Below are 26,598 nucleotides of genomic sequence, written 5' to 3' on the forward strand. Positions count from 1 at the left end.
AAAAGACCTACATTGTATAACTGGACAATACAGCCATCAAAATCTATAGATACTGAACACTATCATGAACATGAAGACGTGATCAACTTTACAAACTTTTGTGTCCTAGCTAAAACCTAGAATGTGTCAGAGCCTGACATATGAAACTGTAGAGCTGATGAAACATTCCAGTAATTTTAATTGAGAAGGGGGATTGCAGATACAGTCTGTACATAATGATTGAAATATCATTGTACAAGGTGTGTTCAAATTCTGTCTCTGATTTTTTTATCATAACTGGAAGCAGACAGTCATCATTAGTGTGGCTCAGCATATGTGAGCACTCTTTGTGTATGACTGACAAGGATGGTAGCTCTGCATGTCACACTGAACAGTAGCAACTGTGGTGAGAGAGGGAAGTGTTCTTGATACTAGAAATGGTGACTTTTCATTACAAGAACAGTGAGTAATTGTTCACTTTCTCTATCAACTTCACCCACAGACATTCACTGCCAGTTAAGTGAGATGTGTGGTAATGGTTACACGAATGTGAAGCGTATGAGTTTGTGGGTGTGATACTTCAAAGAAAGCTGAACATCTTGCAATGAAAAACAAAAAAAAACCTCGGCCTGTCAACCAGCCAATCTGACAATGTGATCATGCAAGTGAAGGAAAGTCCTGGAGGATTGCCAATTAAATGTGAAAGATATTCCTCTGGAGTTGTAATTTCTGTGGAATCTGTGCACACAATACTGCATGATGACTTGAAAATGTGGAAGGTGTCCTCCAGGTGGGTGCTGTGAACACTGATGGATGACCTCAAGAGTGCATGTGGGGCAATTTGCCAAGTGATGCTGACACATGGCGAGAATGGGACTTTCTTTTCAACAATTATATATGCCATTTCTCAATCCTGAAATGAAGTGCCAGACAGCTTAGTGGACGTGCACAAGCTGACTACAATGAAGAAAATTTCAGGTGAAGGCCAGTGCTGAAAAGAATGATGGTGACTATGCTTTGGAACAGCTAAGGTACAGTCCTTACTCATTGTGTTCCAAAGGACAGTTTGGTTACAATTGTGATCTATAATGATGTTCTGAAGAACCATCTGCTTCCAGTATTGTGAGAAAAATGGCTGGAAAAGGCTGCACAACATACATGTGCTCTTTCACCAAAACAATATTCAAAAACATTTGATGAACATGACACAGGAATTTCTTACAGCAAACTATTTTGAACTGATTTTTTATGCTCCTTACTCACCTGACCTGTCTCCTAGCATTTTTTTTTTTCTTTTTCAGACAGTGAAAAGCACGCTCCATGGTCACACATCCTCCACTTGTGCCACTTTTGCATAAGTGATTTTCCAGTGATCTGAAACCCCAATGAGGTGTGTGCAGTGACTGTGGAACCATGGCATCAAGGTTGGGAAAAGTGTATATGGCAGCAGGGAGATTAGGTTGAGAAATGACAGAAGTTTCAGACTTTGTGTGTGAGCATTTTGTGAAAAAGGAAATTGGTGACCTTAGAAGCAAAATGTAACTAACATAAATCAGGTGCTTGAAAGTCTCTTACACCCTTTGAAATAGTACTTCTGGTGTGTCATACCCAGCATTACAGTGCATATAGCTCTTTTAGTAGACCTACTGTGGCCATATGTCTTTCTCCACCCATGCCCCTCCCCCTCATCCCCATCTTTATCTTTCCTTTTGCAGCATGGGAGATTGATTGACACAGTTCCACTGTGGATCATTCATAAAATAAGAGAAAGCCAATGTAGGAAATCAAAATGTCATAATAAACATACAGTTGAATCTTTTCCACTGAAATCACACAGTTTCACTGTGAATCATTCATCAAATGAGAGAGAGCCAATGTAAGAAATCAAAATGTCATCATAAACATACAGTTGAGTCTTTTCCACTGAAATACTACAATACCTATCTCCTGCCACTCAGAGTATCATCTACATTTATTACACTACAGTTGAGTTGGTTTAAGAAGATCACTGACAGGTAGCACCACTGTCCTCAGCTCTCAGTTGACCAGCGCTAACAGCTGCAGGCGAAATCAATAGCCATCTACAGAGCTGTGACAGCACTGAGATTTTGCCACAGAGATGTTTACAAAATTAGTTTATGTGACTGGTTGTGGTAGGCATGTGAAGCTGCCGTGCCCAGCCCACTGCAACTGTCAGGAAACTTCTTAAGCCGATTGTCTACAGTAACCTTTTAAATAGTGCATTATATGTGCTTTTAAGGTAAAGTTGCGAGATTTCCATCCAATGCGTGGGATGTAGTTCCATATAGCAGAGCAGTGCAGCCCTGAGAGGAAGACTGCAACACTGGGATCCAAATATTGGGAAAAGATTTCATGACACCACGCAAAATCTCTGAATGTCTTACAGTTATTGGCTTCTGAGTTGTGGATGTATAAAGAGCGCTCAAATGAAAACCAAACACCTGCCACAAGCACTAAAACATTTATCCCATTGGGTGACGAGATGATCAATTTAGTTTCACAGAATGTGGTCGGCTGCTGACGGATCCACAGGCACTCCTTCGTACAACTGAAACCAACATCCACGCATGTCTTTCTTCAGGTCATCAATGATGTGAAAATCTCATGGTGAAAGATCCGGGTGTATGGAGGATGTTGCAGTGCTTCCCAACCAAATCACTGAAACATAGTGTTCATCCAATTGGAAATATGATGGTGGGCATTCTTGTGCAACAGGATGATTCTGTCCTGCAGCATTCCGACATCCCAAGGGCAAATGGAAAACCCAGCAGTGGAAACATCCCACATCTCCTCCACCAAAGGAATCCAAAGCTGTTCACACAAGCTCCACTGAGGTCAGGGTGACTTCCTTCTTTGACTGCAGGGGCCTGCTGCTCATTCAGTTTCTTGAACATGGAACCACAATCAATACACAGTGGTATTACACAAAATGTGACATGTCGTAAAGTTAAAACATCCAGGGGTGATGTCGGATGGAATAGTCCTCCAGCACGATAATGCCCACTCCCACACTATTAACTGGACAAAGGCCATGCTTCAGTGATTTGGTTGGGAAGCTTTGCAGATTCCTCCATACAGATCAGACTTTTCACCATGTGATTTTCACTTCTTTGGCTGCGCGAAGAAAGACATACATGGACGTCAGTTGCAGTCGGACAAGGTGACTGCATTCTGCAGTGGAGTAAATGTCTTAAAGTGTGTGGTGATTACTTTTGACTGGAACCACCCTGTGGTGCCAATGTGGTGGGTGTTCGGTTTTCAGTTTACAACCCCTTCTTTAGCGTAGTTCAGTCAGGATGTCAAATATCAATAGTTCTGAATTCTCAGTCTGGGGCAACTAGATAACAAACGAGATAAGTGCTAGTCCCCCCCCCCCCCCCCCCCCAGTTTTTGTAAACACCTTGCCTGTGTGACAATAAGTCAACTCAGTCGTCATCCTCATCATCATCTTTGATGATGCCGAGGCGACGAGCAACGGCCTTGACGTTGCCGATGACCTCCTCCTGGACGAGGTTGAAGCTCATGGCGAGAAGTGCGATGCCGAACAGCAGGTACAGGGAGCACAGTGCGATCCCAATCTCGGCGTTCTCGTCCTGGCGCATGCGCCGAGCGGGCACGAAGTCCCCGAAGCCAATGGTGGTGAGCGTGATGAAGCAGAAGTAGGCCGAGTCGAGGAACTGCCAGCCTTCCCACTGGTGGAAGAGGTAGGCGCCGCAGAAGATGTACGTCACCACCAGGAACATGCACAGCCAGATGGGCACAGGGCGCGTACCTGTGGGAAGAGAGATAAGAGAGGCCAATTATCGAGAACTCGATAATACATACTGTATTCCTAACATAGAGTGACGAAATAATGGAAACACGCAAATAACCAAGATAACGGGAGGGGTGGACAGTTTTACGTGGCAATCAGTACATTCCACTGAATGTTTGTAGAACCTGGTGGTAGATAGCGTCATGTTATTGTGCTTTGTGCTGTTATGCGCAAAAAAAAAAAAAAAAAAAAAAAAGACTGCGTTTAGGACCAGGTTATGTTGTGTTTACTTCGTCTTTGTGCCTGCAGATTGTTTTCTGTCTAAACAGAAATAGATTAATCTAGTGCAGCATTCGTTTATCGATACGTACAATTACAAGTACTCCAACAGCGACTGAGCACCACTGCTACATGGCGGCAACAGACAGCGCGGGCTGGGGCAGTGCTGAAAGGTGCTGGAATACTGGCTATGTTCTTATTTTAGAGCCCCTGCTAATACATATCAGTAAAACAAATATCGCACCTGACTAATTTGGGACCGTACTATTGAATGGACACGTAAAATCCCGCTTTAAAAATGATTATGTTTGTAATGGGAAACAGATGGACGCTTTTCGTCCACGCTGGGCGTAGAATGAAAGATGCGATGAGCATTACTTGTTTGCGCTGAATCTAGCTACACACTGCAGAAACGAAATTACAAATATCTGCCGCAATATCAGAGGATGACTCTTAGGAGAAACACTCTGTGTATATGAAAAAAAAAACCTTAATCGTATAACTGTACAGATAGTTGTCTAGAGCACATGTGCAAAATTTTTAAGAAAAAATTCGATATATGTTGATGTGGTACCATATTTCCCACCTTCTGTGAGCGCTATGACTGGTTCGGGTTACACGAGGTATATTAATAAATTGGTTTCATTTTTTTCGGCGGAATATGCCTCTATTTAAGAAGAAGTCAGAAAGAGACAGCCGAGAGTAATGAACTGACAAGATCATGAAATTAGTCACCTGGTGTGTTTTAGACCACAGTCAGCAGAATGATACAGTGTACAAAGAACTGCGCTACGTAGGGTAATACATAGCATAAGTGGATATGGGACGTCAGCTAGGAAACTTCAAAGTTTAAGGAATGACACGAAAATAAACTCGAAAGACGTATGAAAGATTTGGATATGCATCTCATAGAGAATTTTTGAAGCTTGTCTGTGATCATATTGAAATGTTGGAATTATTACCCACATTTAATAGAGAAAAGTAATTTGTTTCGCATTTATAAAAAGATATCTAAGAGATCTACATCTGCACAGATAGCCTGCAAACCAATGTGAAGAGCTTGACAGAGAGCGCTTCCTATAGCACCAGTTATTAGCGTTTCTTCCCCTTCCTTTCACATAGACAGCACGGGAAGAATGATTCTTTAAAAGTCTCTGTGCCTGATTAGTTAGCCTAATCTTGTCCTTGCGAGCCCTACAGGAGCGACACGTAAGAGTTTGTGGTATATTTCTTGAGGCTCATTTAAAGTTGGTTCTTGAAACTGTGTGAGTAGGTCTTCTACGGATAGTTTGTGTCTATCTTCCAGAGTCTGCGAGTTCACTTTGTTTAGCATCTCCGTGAAATTCTCCCACAGATCAAACAAACCTGTGACCATTCGTTACTTCCTTCCTTGTAGACACTTGTCAGCCAGAACGTGATGACCACGTATCTAATAGCTGCTTTGGCAATAACAGCGGAGATGCATCGTGGCATGGAAGCAATGAAGCCTTGGTAACTCGCTGAAGGAAGTTGGTTCCACATTTGCACACACAAATCATCTAATTCCTGTAAATTCCGGGGAGGGGGGTGATGAGCTCTGACGCTATGTTCAATCACATCCCAGATGTTCGATCGGTTTCAGATCTGGCGAGTTGGGGGGGCCAGTACATCAACTGGAACTCGTCATTGTGTTCCTCGAACCACTCCAGCACACTCCTGTCCTTGTGAAATGGTGCACTATCTTTTTGAAAAATGCCACAGCCGTCGGGGAACATGATCGTCATGAAGGGGTGCACGGGGGCTGAAACCAGTTTACGATACTCCTTGGCCGTCATGGTGCCTTGCACGAGCTCAACCGGAGTCATATAATGGCCACGTGAATGTTCCTCAGAGCATAATGGAACCGCAGCCATCTTGTCTCTGTCCCACAGTACAGACGACAGTTTCGAGCCCTCTGAAGAAGGTATCGGCATTCATCAGACAATGTAACGCTCTATCACTCCGCCAAGGTCCAGTGCCGATGGTCACGAGCCCATTTCAGTTGCAGTTGCCCATGTCGTGGTGTTAACATTGGCATATGCGTGGTTCATCGGCTGCGGAGGCCCATCATTAGTATTCGGTGCACTGTGTGCTTAGACGCACTTATACTCGATCCAGCATTAAAGTCTAATGTTAGTTCTGCCACAGTTCGCCGCCTGTCCTGTTTTACTAGTCTGCCCAGCCTACGACGTCCGACATCTGTAAAGACGGGTGACCGCCCAATCCCTCAAAAAATGGTTCAAATGGCTCTGAGCACTATAGGACTTAACATCTATGGTCATCAGTCCCCTAGAACTTAGAACTACTTAAACCTAACTAACCTAAGGACAGCACACAACACCCAGCCATCACGAGGCAGAGAAAATCCCTGACCCCGCCGGGAATCGAACCCGGGAACCCGGGCGTGGGAAGCGAGAACGCTACCGCACGACCACGACCCAATCCCTCGACGTCTGGACATGGCATCACCTTGGCTTCGTCAAGTGTTGAAGACGCTCACCACAGCCCTCCTCGGACACCCGGTAAGACACGCAGTTTCTGAAATGCTCGCACCGAGTCTGCGGGCCATCACAATCTGCCGTCGGTCAAACTCACAAGGGGAGAGCACGACGTTGGGATCACAGATTTACTTCAAACTGTACACCTATAGTAGGCCAGTAAAACATCATAACGTGCGTTTAGTAAAGTGCACTACTCTGGCAATTCCGAGAAAATCGCAAGACAAGTTTTACGCGTCTATTATGTGACATACACTATGTGATCAAAAGTATCCGGACACCCCCAAAAACATACGTTATTCAAATTGGGTGCATTGTGCTGCCACCTACTGCCAGGTACTCCATAGTAGCGACCTCAGTAGTCATTCGACATCGTGAGAGAGCAGAATGGGGCACTCTGCAGAACTCAGGAACTTCGAACGTGGTCAGTTGATTGGATGTCACTTGTGTCATACGTATGTACGCGAGATTTCCACACTCCTAGACATCCCTAGCACGTACAGCACAAAAGCGTACAGGCTGACCTCGTCTGTTGACTGACAGAGACCACCAACAGTTAACGAGGGTCGTAAAGTGTAATAGGCAGACATCTACCGAGACCATCACACACGAATTCCAAACTGCATCAGGATCCACTGCAAGTACTATCACAGTTAGGCGGGAGGCGAGAAAACTTGGGTCTCATGGTCGTAAACTGTAATAGGCAGACATCTATCGAGACCATTACACACGAATTCCAAACTGCATCCGGATCCACTGCAAGTACTATGACAGTTAGGCGGGAGGCGAGGCACTATCACAGCACAGGCCTACATTGCTGTTTTAAGCACATTCTTGCTTCCCACTGTTGAAGAGCAATTCCGGGATGGCGACTGCATCTTTCAACATGACGGAGCACCTGTTCATAATGCACGGCCTGTGGCGAAGTAGTTACATGACAATAACATCCCTGTAATGGACTGGCCTGCACAGAGTCCTGACCTGAATCCTACAGAACACCTTTGGGATGTTTTGGAACACCGACTTCGTGCCAGGCCTCACCGACCAACATCGATGCCTCTCCTCAGTGCAGCACTCCGTGAAGAATGGGCTGCCATTCCCCAAGAAACCTTCCAGCACCTGAGTGAACGTATGCCTGCGCGAGTGGAAGCTGTCATCAAGGCTAAGGGCAGGCCAACACCATATTGAATTCCAGCATTACCGATGGAGGGCACCACGAACGTGTAAGTCATTTTTAGCCAGGTGTCCGGATACTTTTGATCACATAGTGCATGTATCTGTGCGTAGGTGGCAAACATCAGAGTTCATGGTGATCAAGTGGAGCCGGCATGGTAGCTCTGCGTGTTCGGTCAGAGGGTTAGCCGCCCTCGGTAATGAAAAATAAATAAATAAAAAGCTGAATGAACGGATCAACGTTGAAATTGAACGGGTGTCATGGGACGTCCGCTCCGAACAACTGCAACGAACAATAACGGGAAAATGAGATTTAAAAAATGTGGTTAGCATTCGAGCTTCGTAAGACGAATTCGTGTGAGGCGACGGTTCAGCTCCCACTCAAACTTAATTTTAAATCCATACTATCAGAAGAAAGAGAAATTTTTCAAAATGTCAAGGAGGTGTTGCCTTAGAAACTGCGAACATTCCCTGTAAATGCGAGAAAGCTGCATTCATTCAGTGTAGTAAATGCCGTTTCAATGCATGTTTTTCATGTCTGCGTGACAAATACCATCGTGCAACATGTGCTGTCGAGAACACATCCCGAGTAATTGTACATTACTCTTGGGGTCTGGCACATTGTGACTTACTATGCAACTGAACAACGTCATCCGCGTCAGTATTTTCCAAGCTTGTCCCTCGTCCTTGAAAATTTAATTAAAAATAGTAAATGGAGAAATAACATACGAAATTCACTGCAATTTCGTGAAAATGCACTTGGGTTTTTCATTATGTTACCTCTCAAATGTCATGCTAATTAACTAATGTGAGCAGTGAGAAAAAACATCCACGATCCTCTCGCTAAACGCGAACGCTAACCACGTTCTTTTATCTCAATTTGTTCGTTAATGTTCGTTGCATTTATTCGGGGCGGATATCCCATGACACCCCTGCAGGTTCATCGTTGATCTGTTCACACACACACTTCTTACAGCCGGCACCTTTGCACAGATTCATCAGTTACGTAATAGAAGCGTAACACTTCTCTTTCGATTTTCTCGGAATTGCCAGAGTGGCGCAACTTATTTCTTGCACATTATGTTGTTTTAATGTCCTGCTAAAGATGTGCAAAGTTTGAAGTAAATCCGTGATTCGAACGTCGTGGCCTCCCGTTGTCCCATTCTACTCACGGGCAGCACGCTCACTATCACATGTACTGTTCGGTGTCTTGACTAGTAGTCATTCCTCGCCAGGTGACTCAGCTCTCGCCTGGACGGGTTTAAATCGATAGTAGGTCGGTGGTCATAATGTTCTGGCTGATCAGTGTAAGTTCAATACACCCTGTTAGCCCTATTTGCTACAGGGCTCACACACTTCAGCAATATACTAAATGGGTTGCACGAGTGTTTCGTGGGCAATCTCTTTTGTAGACTGGTTGCTTTCCCTAGTATTCTGGCAATAAACTGAAATCTGCCACCTGCTTTATCTACAACTGAGCTTATGTGACCTTTCCATTTCACATCTCCGCAAATTGTTACACCCAAGTACTCGTATTTGTATGAGTTGACCGATTTCAGCTGTGTCTCATTGAGATTGTGGTCACAGGATACTATGTTTTCGTTTTATGAAGTGTAAAATCATTCATTTCTGAACTTTTAAGGAAAGTTGTGAATTTGCACCCATGATCCTTCTGAATATTTGTGCAGCTTTTTTTCAGACAGTACCTCATCATAGGTCGGATTAACGACGAGAGCCGGTATGCCGGCCAGCCTGGATGTGGTTTTTAGGCGGTTTTCCACATCCTGCTAGGTGGATACCGGGCTGGTCCCCACGTTCTGCCTCAGTTACACGACTCGCAGACATTTGAAAACGTTCGCACTATTCCATGGCTTACACTAGACGCAGACAGCTGGGGTACACTAATTCCGTTCCGGGGGGTACGGGGTGGCGGCAAATCCGGCCACCCACTGCAATTAACACCGCCAAATCAATAGTAACACGGCCGACCGCGCGTAACGCGGGACAAAGGCTCCAAGAAAGAAAGAAGAAAACCTCATTCTAGGTAACTAATATTGGTGTTAAAACTGTCTGAAAAAACTAGAGGACACTGCAAATTATCAGCTTAAGGCATTCTGTAGATTTCAACTGAGAGAGTAACAGATTTACACTCCTGGAAATTGAAATAAGAACACCGTGAATTCATTGTCCCAGGAAGGGGAAACTTTATTGACACATTCCTGGGGTCAGATACATCACATGATCACACTGACAGAACCACAGGCACATAGACACAGGCAACAGAGCATGCACAATGTCGGCACTAGTAAAGTGTATATCCACCTTTCGCAGCAATGCAGGCTGCTATTCTCCCATGGAGACGATCGTAGAGATGCTGGATGTAGTCCTGTGGAACGGCTTGCCATGCCATTTCCACCTGGCGCCTCAGTTGGACCAGCGTTCGTGCTGGACGTGCAGACCGCGTGAGACGACGCTTCATCCAGTCCCAAACATGCTCAATGGGGGACAGATCCGGAGATCTTGCTGGCCAGGGTAGTTGACTTACACCTTCTAGAGCACGTTGGGTGGCACGGGATACATGCGGACGTGCATTGTCCTGTTGGAACAGCAAGTTCCCTTGCCGGTCTAGGAATGGTAGAACGATGGGTTCGATGACGGTTTGGATGTACCGTGCACTATTCAGTGTCCCCTCGACGATCACCAGTGGTGTACGGCCAGTGTAGGAGATCGCTCCCCACACCATGATGCCGGGTGTTGGCCCTGTGTGCCTCGGTCGTATGCAGTCCTGATTGTGGCGCTCACCTGCACGGCGCCAAACACGCATACGACCATCATTGGCACCAAGGCAGAAGCGACTCTCATCGCTGAAGACGACACGTCTCCATTCGTCCCTCCATTCACGCCTGTCGCGACACCACTGGAGGCGGGCTGCACGATGTTGGGGCGTGAGCGGAAGACGGCCTAACGGTGTGCGGGACCGTAGCCCAGCTTCATGGAGACGGTTGCGAATGGTCCTCGCCGATACCCCAGGAGCAACAGTGTCCCTAATTTGCTGGGAAGTGGCGGTGCGGTCCCCTACGGCACTGCGTAGGATCCTACGGTCTTGGCGTGCATCCGTGCGTCGCTGCGGTCCGGTCCCAGGTCGACGGGCACGTGCACCTTCCGCCGACCACTGGTGACAACATCGATGTACTGTGGAGACCTCACGCCCCACGTGTTGGGCAATTGGGCGGTACGTCCACCCGGCCTCCCACATGCCCACTATACGCCCTCGCTCAAAGTCCGTCAACTGCACATACGGTTCACGTCCACGTTGTCGCGGCATGCTACCAGTGTTAAAGACTGCGATGGAGCTCCGTATGCCACGGCAAACTGGCTGACACTGACGGCGGCGGTGCACAAATGCTGCGCAGCTAGCGCCATTCGACGGCCAACACCGCGGTTCCTGGTGTGTCTGCTGTGCCGTGCGTGTGACCATTGCTTGTACAGCCCTCTCGCAGTGTCCGGAGCAAGTATGGTGGGTCTGACACACCGGTGTCAATGTGTTCATTTTCCATTTCCAGGAGTGTACATCCAAGCTTACGAATCCAAAGAAAAAATAAAAGCTGCTCTTTTTGCTGCCATAAAGAATCAGTTTCTACAAATACAGACAGCGTTGTATTTGATGAAAATTTTGAGGAGAACTGATGTGCTAGGTGTGTACGAGGAGAACTGGACGTGCTGGGTGTATACGAGTATGAGGGCTGAGCGCTTGAGTTTTGTACAGGTGTGAATGATTTACGTTAAAATCATTGTAATTTGTGTAAATCTTGGAAACCAAAAGTTATAAAAAAAAATCCTGATCCAGACTATAATCGTTAGCTGTTACCATTTAGGAAAAAATGCTGTTTCATCTAATGAATTCGTGTTTTCTGGGTGGACTGTACTACCAAATCACTGTGTTCCTCGTCCTTAACGTTATTTATATTTGTATGTAATATTTTGATTAAGGTGGCCTCACTGTGGTTCCACCACTACCCAAATAAGGCCTAAGGTAGGCCTCATTTAACTCTATTGTACAGCTGTGGTGCACCTGGCTTTCCTCTCAAAGAATTTATTTAGCATTCTTCATTAACTGAAGTATTTGCAAGGTACGTACTACAAGCGTTTAGGTGAATAATCTTGTAATGAATTTATTAAACAAGAAGTCCTGTAAAAAGAAAACCAAACCACAAAACTATTTGAATTGAATATATTTAAAAACAAACGTTACAACATGACAAGTAAACATCTGATGCTGAAACAGGTGATATTCATGTGGTGATTATGATTTGCACAGTGAAATGTTGTGGCACTGATGTAACACTGGGCGACGATAAAGGTGGTTCTGTAAGCTTGCTGTAAGATGATGCTCAGAGGCTTTATGACTAGGTCTCAGTAAACATAAGGATGGAATTGGATCATGACATCGGGAAAGAAAAGTGAAACCTGGAAACAGGTAAGTAGATGATGTTGGGGGGTGGGAAATTAGATGAGTGAATTTGCCAGGAGAGCTTTTGCTTTGAATCGGGAAGTGGATTCGACTGTCTTGCGTCGAAGATTGGGTACAGCAGCATTTGGGAAAGCTGCACGTGAAAGTATGGTACCTATTGTATGTGTACATTGTGTATTGTACCGGGGACCTAGAAACAATGGAGAGGCTTCGTCCCACCGTAGCCCTCAGTGGTTCACAACCTCATAACAGGCCGCAGCAGTCCACACATCTCACAGCCGCCCCACACCGAACCCACGGTTATTGTGCAGTTAGGCCCCCAGTGGACCCCCTCCCCCCCCCCTCCCCCCTCTTCAGGAACGTCTCATACCAGACGAGTGAGAACCCACTGTTTTCGTGGTAGAGTGATTATGGTGTACGCGTACGTGGAGACAATGTTTGGCCAGCATTCGCCGACATAGTGTAACTGAGACGGAACAAGGGGAACCAGACTGCATTCGCCAAGGCAGATGGAAAACCGCCTTGAAAACCATCCACAGGCTGGCTGGCACACGAGATCTCGACACCAATTCGCCGGGCAGATTCGTGCCAGGGTCTGGGACGCCTTCCCGCTCGGGAAGCAGAGCGTTAGACTGCGCGGCTAGCCTGGCGGGCTATGGTACCTAGGTGGGAGAAAGTGAAATGATAGTGGTTCTGGGAGTATGTGGCTGTGGTATTCAGGTGTAATACTGAACAGACGGACGGCAACATATACTTCCTGACGAAAAAAGTGAAGCACCCAGAAGGTGAGGAGGAAACAAATGAAACTTCGGGTTTGGAGGACATGTGACGTTATTTCAGTGATTACAAAATCGAGTCCAATTGATGAAGAACTCGGCAAGATGAGCGACGTTGTACTCCCTCTGAGCTGGATACATGCACTGATCCAGCTGGAAAGGGTATCGTAAGGTCGTTGTATCCTTTCCTGAGGCAAGCTGGTCCACAACTGTTGAAACTAGTCCTTGGTATCGTAGATCATGGCACTGAGCTGAAATTGACGTCCGAACTTGCCCCACACATGTTCTACCACGGACAGATCTGGGGACGTAACTGGCTTTCAGACTACCTCAACATCATGCAGGCTGTTCACTGAGACATGTGCCATACAAGGAAGAGCATTGTCCTACTGAAAAATGCCACTATGATACTAGCTCACGAGAGGTAACACAAGACGACGCAGAATATCTGTGACGTCAGACTCCCCTCAGTCACCACCAGCTGCGTTCTGCGTTCTCCTTACCATGAAGCCAGAAGTAAACCACTGTGCCTCTCCAAAACATTGGAGGGATGAGACCTCTCTCCACGTTGCTCCCATATTCACTGACGATGGTCATCAGGGAGAATGTAGAATCGCGATGCCGCGTGGAAAGTTAGTTTAAGTAGTGTGTAAGTCTAGGGAGCGATGACCTCAGCAGTTTGCTCCCTCAAGAAGTCATACACATTTGAACATTTGAAGAGAACCGCGATTCATCGCCGAAGACAGTGCGACGCCATTCATGAGCAGTAGATGCTTTCTGGTTACGACACCAATCCAAACACAGCCATTTGTTTTGTGTTGTTAAAAGCAGGCTACGTATGTGACAGCAATAACTTAGTTTGGCTGCTGCTAGTCTGCGATCAATGGTGCAGAATGATGCAGGGAGTTCATTACTTGTTCTTGGATGGCATGCGCTGATGTAAAGAGTTATGGTGTGCTTGATGCACAACATGGCGAACCTCCCTTATGGTGGTTAGAAATGGTCCGTCAGAACCTCGATGACAAGTATGGCTGCCCTTACGTTCCCATGCATTCCAGTGTCTGTCAGATGCGAATGTCCAACTAACCTGGATGCTGGACGAGTCGACCAGCTGGCCAAATGGAGGCCCACAATGAGGCTCTTCCAAATTCTGTCAGATGCTGATAACTCTGTCCCACACGAGTAAGTGACATCTCAGTGTCCTTCACAGCCATCATTCGACATCTGACGCTTTTCGTCAGACCTGGTAACAACGCTAAATACGAACAACACTAATGCTCTCTAGTGTCCACTCTGTCACAGTGTGGTACTTCACTTTTTTTGTCAGGTACACTCTTGTTCAGAAAAAAAGAACATCTTGAAAGTCTAGAGATAGGACGTTCATATTCGCAGGACATTTACTATGTTCTGCAGAAATAATTGGCATTTTAACCACGTCGGCCCTCGGGTTCAAGGTCAACATCGATATTACGGCGCAACAGCACCTACCACTAAAATGTGCCTGCAGCTCTCGTTGTCTCTAGATACCGAAGGTAATGGATTAGTGTGACTTGAGCAGAGGTGCAGAGTGCCTCGCAAACATAAGAGCGAAAAGTACCGACAAATCAGTGAGTTTGAAAGAGGGCGCATTGTTGGCATGAGAGATTGTGATGTATCCATATGGGGAAATTGCTGCTCGGATGGGACGAACTGTTTCGGCAGTGCAACGGGTCAGAGCAGAATGGACCACGGAAGGCCGTAAAACACGACGAGATGGGTCAGGTAGCACCATCCAGGCGACACCCCGAGCATATCGACACCTCTATCGAATGCCATTGCAGGACAGATTTGTGTCTCCCTCGAGTCTGGCGCAACTGTGGAACAGTTTAACACATCGTACGCTACCAGGGATACCAGTCCATCGCCTTTTATTACAGCACGGGTTAGGTGCGCGTCCTCCACTTCTCCACCTACCTTTGACGAATGTGCAGAAATATGCTAGAGAACAATGGTGTATGGAACGACGTCACCGGGGATAGGAATGGATCAGATAGTGTTTTCAGACGTATCCAGGTTCTGTTTGTTTGTACACTACTGGCCATTAAAATTGCTACACCACGAAGATGACGGGCTACAGACGCGAAATTTAACCGACAGGAAGAAGATGCTGTGATGTGCAAATGATTAACTTGTCAGAGCATTCACACAAGGTTGGCGCCGATGGCGACACCTACAGCGTGCTGACATGAGGAAAGTTTCCAACCAATTTCTCAAACATAAACAGCAGTTGACCGGCGTTGCCTGGTGAAACGTTGTTGATTCCTTGTCCAAGGAGGAGAAATGCGTACCATCACGTTTCCGACTTTGATAAAAGTCGGATTGTAGCCTATCGCGATTGCAGTTTATCGTATCGCGACACTGCTGCTCGCGTTGGTCGAGATCCAATGACTGTTAGCAGAATATGGACTCGGTGGCTTCATACGGAACGCCGTGCTGGATCCCAACGGCCTCGTATCACTAGCAGTCGAGATGACAGGCATCTTATCAATATGGCTGTAACGGATCGTGCAGCCACGTCTCGGTTCCTGAGTCAACAGATGGGGACGTTTGCAAGACAACAACCATCTGCACGAACAGACCGGCGACGTTTGCAGCAGCGTGGACTATCAGCTCCGAGACAATGGCTGCGGTTACCCTTGACGCTGCATCACAGACAGGAGCGCCTGCGATGGTGTACTCAACGACGAACTTGGGTGCACGAATGGTAAAACGTCATTTTTTCGGATGAATCCAGGTTCTGTTTACAGCATCATGATGGTCGCATCCGTGTTTGGCGACTCGCGGTGAATGCACGACCGCATGTTGCAGGTCCTGTACGGGCCTTTCTGGATACAGAAAATGTTCGAATGCTCCCCTGGCCAGCACATTCTCCAGATCTCTCACCAATTGAAAACGTCTAGTCAATGGTGGCCGAGCAACTGGCTCGTCACAATACGCCAGTCACTACTCTTGATGAACTGTGGTATCATGTTGAAGCTGCATAGGCAGCTGTAGCAGCTCTGTTTGACTCAATGCCCAGGCGTATCAAGGCCATTATTATGGCCAGAGGTGGTTGTTCTGGGTACTGATTTCTCAGGACCTATGCACCCAAATTGCGTGAAAATGTAATCACATGTCAGTTCTAGTATAATATATTCGTCCAGTGAATACTCGTTTATCATCTGCATGTCTTCTTGGTGTAGCAATTTTAATGGCCAGTAGTGTAAATGATGGCCGCATTTTGGTTTGCGGGATCACAGTGACTGCATTCGCTGTATGGAGCGCCAACTCGAGGTCTTATGGTGTGGGGTGCTATTGGGTGAAACAAAAAATCACACCTGGTGCGTGTCCACGGCACTGTGACCGGTGTGAGTTACGTGAATGACATTCTGGGACCCATAGCAATACCCTTTCTGCACAACACCCCAAACGCCATTTTTCAGTAAGCCAATTGCATGAGCACACGTGCCTTCTTGGTGTAACAGGGTGTCAGCCTTTTGCCATGGCCCGTCAGATCACCAGAATTGTCTCCAATCGAAAATTTGTGGGATATGGTGAAACGACAGGTGCAGCGCTGTGACACATTGCCAACAACTTGCTATGAACTTTGGAACCAGGTGACTGCAGCATGGGTGGCTATACTACAGGACGTCATTAGCGCCTTATGCGCGTCGATGCCATCACGCATGGAGCAAGTTATCAGGGCCCAGGACATAAGCTGAACCGAGGCGCCTGAATGGCTTCAGATAGTACAAGGGTGAGTTAAATGAAAGCCCTATATATTTTTGTAAATATTATTTATTGTGCAGAAGTGGCACAAAGCTGTATCACTTTTCAACATAATCTCCCCCGTGCTCAATGCAAGTCATCCAGCCCTTAAAAAGTGCATAAATTCCTTTAGAAAAAAATTCTTTTGGTAGTCTGCGCAACAACTCATGCACTGTGTGGCGTAACTGTTCATCAGAACAGAACTCTTTCTTCCCATTGCGTCTTTGAGTGGTCCAAACATATGGAAATCACTTGGGGCAAGGTCTGGTGAGTATGGTGGATGGGGAAGACACTCAAAATGCAGGTCTGTGATTGTTGCAACTGTGGTACGGGCAGTGCGGGGTCTTGGATTATCTTGTTGCAAAAGGACACCTGCTGACAGCAATCCACATCGCTTTGATTTGATTGCAGGCCGCAGATGATTTTTTAGGAGATCTGTGTCTGATGCATTGGTGACAATGGTCCCTCTAGACATGTAATGCTCCAAAATGACGCCTTTTTCGTCCCAAAAGAGAGTCAGCATAACCTTCCCTGCTGATAGTTCTGTTCGAAACTTCTTTGGTTTTGGTGCTGGGGAATGGCGCCATTCCTTGTTCGCTCTCTTCGTTTCCGGTTGGTGGAAGTGAACCCAGGTTTCGTCCCCAGTAACGATTCTTGCAAGGAACCATCACCTTCTCGTTCAAAGCGCCAAAGACGTTCTCTCATTTCAGGAGTCAGCTGCTGTGACACCCATCTTGCAGACACTTTGTGAAACTGGAGCATATCATGCACAATGTGGTGTGCTGACCCATGACTAATCTGTAAACATACTGCAATGTCATTCAGTGTCACTCTGCGGTTTTCCTTCACTATGGCTTCACCTGCTGCAATGTTCTGTGGAGTCACAACTCGTTGTGCCTGACCTGGACGAGGAGCATCTTCCACTAAAGTCACATCATTTGCGAACTTCCTTCTCCATTCGTAGACTTGCTGCTGTGACAAACATGCATCACCGTACAGAACCTTCATTCGTCGATGAATTTCAATAGATTTCACACCTTCACTACGCAAAAACCGAATAATAGAACGCTGTTCTTCCCTGGTGCAAGTCGCTAGTGGGGCGGCCGTGTTTATATTGATACTGCGACGGTATGTGTGCATCTGCACTATGCTGCCACCTACAGGCCATTCTGCACGCTGTTTGTAGCACGCTTACCAACTTACAGGATAACGGCGCGAAATTTCGATCTGTTATTACAAATTTAAGGTTTTCATATGACTCACCCTCGTATTTTCGGACGAATCCAGCTTCTGCAGAACATACTACCATACATGTCCACTGAGTATAAACGTCCTTCAAGGTGTCCTGTTTTTTTTTTCTTTTTCTGAGCGTGAGTGTATTTCACGATTCAGCAGTGAGTGCAGTACGTCAGGAGGTATTTGGAAGGAGTGTTGTGTCGATGACAAGAGCGAGTGTTGACAAAAAATGGTTCAAATGGCTCTGAGCACTATGGGACTTAACACCTATGGTCATCAGTCCCTTAGAACTACTTAAACCTGACTAACCTAAGGACATCACAGAACACCCACTCATCACGAGGCAGAGAAAATCCCTGACCCCGCCGGAATCCCTGACCCCGCCGGGAATCGAACCCGGTTACCCGGGCGCGGGAAGCGAGAACGCTACCGCGCGGCCACGAGCTGCGGACGAGTGTTGATACTTAATGGATATGAGAGTGAGTGGAGTGACGTGGTACGTGTGGTGTTCCACGAGGTGCAGAAGCAGGAGCGGCTACCTGGGTGCTGCTGGCTGCCATACAGAGAGTCTCCGCCGGTGTACAGCTCGTACTCATACAGCTCGTCGTCGAACACTTCCGGCTCCCGCAGGCGCGACATGCGAGACCCCTGGCGGCTGATGGCGAAGCCCATGGGCGTCATGACGCGCGGCCGTGAGGGGCTCACGTGTCCCGACCGCATCGAAGACATCCCGCGGCTGCGGCCGGACGACTCCCTGCGAATGGAAAGCAGTGTTCCTTAGTATCTTTGGTCCAAGTGTTACACAGCGACTCTCAAAAATATGAGGTTCACATAATAAATGATGTCCATAAAGCTTCTTTAATATAATAAAAAAATATTAACAAAGACAACTGAAGCCTTGTCTTCCAGAACAGCAAACGTCCACCAACATTACTCCTGAAAAAATGAATAATTTATGTTTATATATGAAGCTATTCAGTTTATTATACTGATATTTTGTGTGCAGCTAAGTAATACGCAGCTAAGTAATACGCATGCATATTCAAATACAGAGATATGTAAATAGGCAGAATACGGTGCTGCGGTCGGCAAAGCCTATATAAGACAAGTGGCTGGCGCAGTTGTTAGATCGGTTACTGCTGCTTCAATGGCAGGTTATCAAGATTTAAACGTGGTGTTACACTCGGCGAACGAGCGATGGGACACAGCATCTCTGAGGAAGCAATGAAGTGCGGATTTTCCTGTACGCTCATTTCACGAGTGTACCGCGAATATTAGGAATCGGAGAAAAGATCCTGCAAGAACGGGCCCAACGACGACTGAAGAGAATCATTCAACGTAACAGAAGTGCAACTCTTCCGCAAAATGCCCGATATGGGCTTTGAGAGCAGAGAGCCCACTCGTGTACCCTTGATGACTGCACGACACAAAGCTTTACGCCTTGCCTGGACTGTAGATGACTGTAAACATAGCCTGGTCGGACGAGTCTCGTTTCAGATAATATCGAGCGGAAGATCGTGTACGGGTATGGAACAAACCTTATCAATCCATGGACCCTGCATGTCAGCAGTTCAAGGTAATGGAAGCTCTATAATGATGTGGGGCGTGCGCAGTTGTAGTGATATGGGACCCCTGATACGTTGAGACATGACTCTGACTGTTGACACGTACGTAAGCATCCTGCCTAATCACTTGCATCCATTCGTGTCCATTGTGCATTCCGACGGACTTTGGCAATTCCAACAGGGCAATGCGACGCCCCACGCGTCCAGAAATGCTACAGAGTAGCTTCAGGAACACTCTTCTGAGTTTAAACAGTTCCGCTGGCCACCAGAATCCTCAGACACGAACATTATCGAGCATAGCTGGGATGCCCTACAACGCGTTGTTAAGAAGAGATCTCCACCCCCTCGTACTCTTACGGATTTATGGACCAACCTGCAGGATTCATGGTGTCAGCTCCCTCCGGCACTACTTCAGACATTAGTCAAGTCCACGCCACGCCGTGCTGCGGCACTTCTGCGTGCTCCCGGGGGCCCTACACGATATTAGACAGGTGTAGAAGTTTCTTTGGCTCTTCAGCGTATTATGTCTCATTTTGTAATAAATGTCATATCCTGTACAACTGAATTAATTTCAGTAATATGTAATGCTGTTTTCAATCCGAAGGTTGACCAATTTCAAAGAAGGGTAACCCCCTTTTTTTATTATCACTAAATAGGGGAGAAATTGCCACGGATATGACGCGCGAGTTGAGGTGGCAGTTACTAAAACAAAGGATGTGTTTGATTGCGACAGGATCTTTTCACGAAATTTCTATCACCAACTTTCTCCTCCGGATGTCAAAATGTATTTTGCTGGCGCCCATCGTAAGAAAATTAGAGAAATCAGATGTCGCACGTAAGGATTTAAGTGTTCGACTTCCCGTGCGGTATTCGAGGGTGGAACGGTAGACAAATAGCTTGAAGATGGTTCAATGATCCCTATGTCAGGCAATTAATTGTGGATTGCAGAGTAGTCATATAGATGTAGACGTAGCATGCTTTATTACAGACGGTCCTATTTTAAGAAGCGTTACACAGTTGGATTTCTGCTTTGAACTAACTTTCTCAGCCACTTATGAGGGCGCCTACAGTTTAACGTGGATTTAAAACCACAATGCAGCTCGGCATTTTTCAGATCGACAAACATAGCGAAAGGCGAAAGAAATGAAAAGTGACAGATGAAAATCCCAAGACTGACTGCGGATCCAACCTGATAGTTTTACGAATGAAATGATAATTAAATCAAGACCCTAAGCTGTCGACAGGCGTTGATATACATCAACGGGGACAGTTTTAAATTTGTGCCCCTACCGGGACTCGAACCCGGGACCTCCTGCATTCATGGCAGACGCTCTGTCCATCTGAGCCACCAAGGTCACAGAGGATAGTGCGACTGCAGGGATTTATCCCTTGCACGCTCCCCGTGAGACCCACATCCCCAACTTAATGTCCACACACTACAATCGTAGTGTCCCTGCCCATTACAGTCATTACTCGCGGCAGACCATCTTACCGAGTCCCGTAAGAGTTCGGGCAATGCGTGTGCATCCAGCACAGAAGAAGAAGGTCAATAGCCGGTTAGCCTTAACTATATGGAGATGGTATCTGTTCTTTCGGACACGTCCGAAAGAACAGATACCATCTTCATACGAGAGTTTTACATCCACCGCCTGGCACTTTCCTATTGAGCCACTGATAGGAAAAATATCTAAACAAGCGAGATCCAACTACTGCACTGTCCATGGGCCACAACCTCTCCTAATTCAACGATGAAGGTATGGTTATTGAGGCGCTCACGGCCGTTAACATCGAAATGGGATAATCTCGAAGAAAACAGGACGTACAGTCTCCACCACCATAAATTAAATGCATGTCTACGAAGTCTTATAACGAATAATGCAACATCTTCGACAATCAACCGTTAATTTGAACTCACGCATCACAGACAGCAGTGCATTTTTTTATTATGGTAGCGCCACCACTGACGATGGGCGATTAATTGCAAGTAATAGATAGATCCTAGTTATTCTGGTAATCGATAACAGATATTCCATTATTTGTTCCACGTCAATTAATTTTACATAATCGATTTCCATTACGATTAATGATTTCAATTTTTGCTTTTTTGTTAGCCTGTCGAGTGTTGACTTGCTGTCTATAGCTTAATTACGGAGGGAAGTTGGACTATTCCCTAAAACTCATCGTTAACGTCGGCACATATCGGAAGGTTTCGTGTCGACTGCGTTCTGTTCACGATTCCTGCCAATATCAGCGATCTAATAGTAGACGCTCTTAAGTAGCGTGGCGAAGTCTCGTCTGGTGTGTGTCAATTCAGAAAAGTGTGTTTGAACATGAAAGTCTCTTTGATGTGTTTTCACCAAACGTTGTAGCTTAAGTTGTAATTTATACCACAGCTACTGACCAGTACGAGGCTTCCGAACCTGTCAGTTGTCAGCACTGGGCGGAAATAAGTAAACATCCCCCCTTTCAGTTCCTCTCACCACACGGCGGCAATATTCTGCTTAGTGCGGCTCGTAAATATCTGGGAACAGTGGCTTCCACTGTTCCATCTGAAAGACTGTTTCCAGCAACAGCTTGCCATTCGAGTCTAAGGGGAAAAATATTACGTAAATTGTGTCCCTCAGTTCCCTTCCTGAAAAATTTTGGTGCTTGTAAGCATACTCACTTCAGTAGCTGTGATAAAAACAACGATATTAATTTGCTTTACTTATGAACGTTAAATATTTATACATTTCAGCTAAAAACAAAAAATTGCAATATGCATTTCACAAAATTGAATAACTATTGTTAGTTACAAAAAGAGAAATAGAGGAGTGATAGCATCGATTTAACTCTCTTAGAACAAATCTTTTTATCATAAAAAATAGTTTTAAAGAAATGCTTTATAGACCTAAAAGTAAATACGTGACAATTAATGGAATAATGCATTACTAGGATAATTAATCGATGTGATTAATTGATTGATTTAAACAGTCGAAAAGGCCAGTTACTCGACTCTTACTCATAATCGTCCCTCCCCCGACGAACATCGATGCGGCAGGCAGTTGTTCGTTAAGAAACACAAGCAGTTTACAGACGCGCCCCTTCTATGCATTGCCCACCCGTTCAATCTGAAATATTTATTCCGATCTCAGAATACTTAACTTAGGATCCTCTGCTAATTTGTGTATCAAGTCCTCCGGCTACAAGATATCTACTTCTACATTCAGGCTCAGACGAGGTCTTGAAATTTTAGAAAAGCTAATGTTTCATGAGAAATACAATTAATACTAATATATCACCTATATCTGTACATGAGCGCTCACCAAGATGATTGGCGACAATATTTGCACGTTTTGTCACGGCTTCATTAATTACAGAGGACCTGATTGTGTTTACAATTTGCGCAGCAGAAGACCGTGGAAGAGGAAGATCAGTGTTTGATGTCCCGTCGACAACGAGGTCATTAGAGACGAAGCACAATTTCAGATTTGGCGTGGACGGGAAAGGGATCCTCCGTGTCTTTTCAGAGGGAATAAACCCATTATCCACCTAAAGCGATTTCTGGAAGGCACTAAATATCCAATTTTAGATGGTAGGGACGAGAATATGAACTGCCATCCACCACTATACAACCTTGCTCGGTTTGCGCAACTGAAGCTGCCAACGCACGCTAGAGTTCAAATGGTTCAAATGGCTCTGAGCACTATGGGACTTAACATCTGAGGTCATCAGTCCCCTAGAACTTAGAACTACTTAAACCTAACTAACCTAAGGACATCACACACATCCATGCCCGAGGCAGGATTCGAACCTGCGACCGTAGCAGCAGCGCGGTTCCGGACTGAAGCGCCTAGAACCGCTAGACCACCGCAGCCGGCCACGCTAGAGTGTTGGAGCTCGAAAAAGAGGTAAGCGGTTCGCATCCAGTTGGTGGAAGAACCTGTAATCGCCAAAAGATGGCCAGACAGTTAGGGGAAGGAGGTCTGATGGCAAGCAAGACTTTGTGCCACTGCCCTGGTCGAATCTCAAAGATGCCTGCAGAGTACTCTGAAATTTCGGCCCACGCCGGTCATATATTAGTTGGGTGTATTAAGATCGGCCATCGACCTATACTTGAGTATTGCTCATCAGTGTAGGATCCATACCAGGTCGGGTTGACAGAAGAGATAGATAAGATCCAAAGAAGAGCGGCGCGTTTCGTCACAGGGTTATTTGGTAAGCGTGATAGCGTTACGGAGATGTTTAGCAAACTCAAGTGGCAGACTCTGTAAGAGAGGGGCTCTGCATAGCGGTGTAGTTTGCTGTCCAGGTTTCGAGAGGGTGCGTTTCTGGATGAGGTATCGAATATATTGCTTCCCCCTACTTATAACTCCCGAGGAGATCACGAATGTAAAATAGAGAGATTCGAGGGCGCACGGAGGCTTTCCGGCAGTCGTTCTTGCCGCGAACCATACGCGACTGGAACAGGAAAGGGAGGTAATTACAGTGGCACGTAAAGTGCCCTCCGACACACACCGTTGGGTGGCTTGCGGAGTATAAATGTAGGTGTAGATGTAGATGTACTTCTCCTAAGCTAAGTATCTTCCATTCCATTCAGAACTTAACAGTGCGTTGCGAAAATTCTCATCTTAGTTACACACACTAGGGAAAGCCAGTGATTGTCTTGTATAAGTTTTACTGTACTTTTCATCCTCAGTCACTGGTACATATTCAGGTAGTGTCACAATTCCTACTGCTGGCTTAAGCCCAGGGGTTGCAGAGGGGGCTTAGAAGATAATGTTTTAATAAGGAATCCGTTTCCCGAAATGTACCGTTTGAATGTATTGGACCACTTTCAAATCTCCCTCTTCACGGTACGATAATTGCGGAGGCAATGAGCTTCGGTCTGTGCGCTCTACAGGAGCCCACGGCATGGGCAAGGTTTCGAGTACTGGTCGTCCAGTTATCTTCTAGGTGAGGAAGGACGTCATCTTCATAGTGGAGAGTTCGGTGCGTCCGTAGACCACCGCAGTTCAACCCTCCTAGTTGTGAAAGCTCCAACTTCTCGCAGCTGTTGTTGCAGTCAGAAGAAAATCATACGTGGTGTCATAATTACAACAGGGATTGACGATTGTGGTGTCACCGCGAGACACCACACTTGCTAGGTGGTAGCTTTAAATCGGCCGCGGTCCATTAGTACATGTCGGACCCGCGTGTCGCCACTTTCAGTGATCGCAGACCGAGCGCCACCACACGGCAGGTCTCGAGAGACTTACTAGCACTCGCCCCAGTTGTACGGACGACCTAGCTAGCGATGCAACACTGACGGAGCCTCGCTCATTTGCAGAGCAGATAGTTAGACTAGCCTTCAGCTAAGGCAATGGCTACGACCTAGCAAGGCGCCATTAGCAGTATATTGTCTGAAACTATAGAGTCTCACTTGTATCGTCAATAGCGATGTACCAAATGTACCAAGGATGGATTAAAGTTAAGTATTCCAGAAGCTACGTACTTTTCTTTATAGCATTCATTACGTATCCTGTTTCAGATCTCACGCCATCCTGCGTGAGCTTATAGCGTGTATTTCGGTCTCCTCAAACCACACTGTGTCGGCACTTCTGTCGACACATCAACGATGATCCCCTCTTCTCAGTCTGCGAGCGTACCGTGAAGCGGGAGATTTGAAAGTGGTCCTTCACATTAAAATGGTAGATTTCGAAAAATTACTTCCTTACCAAAGCTTTATCTACTTAGTCGCCTTACAACCCGTAGAAGCCTGTAATAGGAATTGCGAAAAAGGCTGTATATGCGGTGTGTAAACGGTAACTGTTTACAAAGTACCACGTTGATGTAAGGCACGTCGATACGAACAGCTTGATACGGAACACTTGCAATCCATCGAGTCGGAAAACAACTTCACATTGGCCTACAAAATCAACTTCGGCCAGAGCGCATGCGCACCGCTCGAGATTTTAATATCCTTTCGCCCTCTTACGCCACCGGCTTAGTCAATCTTAACTGTTTGAAGACCTTGTTTTCTCACTAAAATCGTCCTTGAATATTAAACACATCTTGTTCTTGCAACTACAAATTGTAAATTTTATCTCAAAATAATGTGAATTTTAACACCGTAAAATTAGCATTTAAATCTCCTTGTTTCTCTTGCCTTTAAAGTACGAGACTACTTGTGCTTGTAAGGGTTAAGCTTAGATCGAATTGTAAATGTAATTAATTCTTGCGTAAAGTTTACAAAGGTCATTTTTCTCTCATTAACACCACGCTAAATTTAAATTACTAATGTTAACGAAATCAAGAAAAATAAAACATCAGACAGGTAAGCTAATAACACGGCGAGGGGATTTTCAAAATCTCGCATGCATTGCAGCTTAAGAGGCTTTTACAGGCCAATTTAAGGTTGTTTCATAGCTTGATAAGCCAGGTGGTACACTGTAACAGTTATCTTTGCAGCCTTTATATTGTGTGAATCGAGGAGACATAACAACCCTTTTTCGTGAACAATTCATGTTACCGAAATAAAATTTTTGACAAATGGCTGAAAGCAGAAGGGCACGTAATCTTGTTGCATGGTTAACACTCTTAATCATTGTGTCAACAAAGGTTGTGTTCTAAATGAAACGGTGTACTTTTCAACGTCATTCGAAAGCTCTCGAAAAGACGAGTACAGCAATACAGCGCTTGTTAATGTTGACGGTAAAACTTTAGATTAAGATATCTGAGACATGTGCTAATGGCTTTCACTCCAAGCTCCATCGTTATATGCTGCAACAAGGTAAGCCCACGCTACTAAGATAAAACGCATTTCCTCTTTTCCCTACTTTGTATGACACAGATCCAACGTAAACTACGACTTTGGTAAGTGGAACTATACACTAAGTATCAGAAGTTGCTTAGGTAAACTACACTGAAGAGCCAAAGAAAATGGTACACCTGCCTAGTATCATGTAGGCTCCCCTAGAGCACGCAAAAGTGTCGCAACACGACGTGGAATGGACTCGTCTAATGTATGGGATAGTGCTGGAGGGAATTGACACCACGAATCCTGCAGGGCTGCCCATAAATC

At 45.8% G+C, this 26,598-nt stretch overlaps 1 protein-coding gene across 1 annotated transcript in view; it reads right to left on the reverse strand.

Moving 5' to 3' along the window:
* Positions 1 to 3,406: 3,406 nt before the first annotated feature.
* The window catches only part of LOC124712373, a 623,942-nt gene continuing 600,750 nt past the window's right edge, over positions 3,407 to 26,598 (reverse strand). Inside the window, exons 9-10 of the mRNA XM_047242669.1 lie at positions 18,531 to 18,745; positions 3,407 to 3,772 (exon numbers count right to left, since the gene is read on the reverse strand). Of these exons, the coding sequence (XP_047098625.1) occupies positions 3,426 to 3,772; positions 18,531 to 18,745 (562 nt within the window). The 3' untranslated portion in view covers positions 3,407 to 3,425. The remainder of the gene's footprint in view (positions 3,773 to 18,530; positions 18,746 to 26,598) is intronic.

Source organism: Schistocerca piceifrons, chromosome 8 (genome assembly GCF_021461385.2).
Source record: "Schistocerca piceifrons isolate TAMUIC-IGC-003096 chromosome 8, iqSchPice1.1, whole genome shotgun sequence".
Lineage (NCBI taxonomy): Eukaryota > Metazoa > Arthropoda > Insecta > Orthoptera > Acrididae > Schistocerca > Schistocerca piceifrons.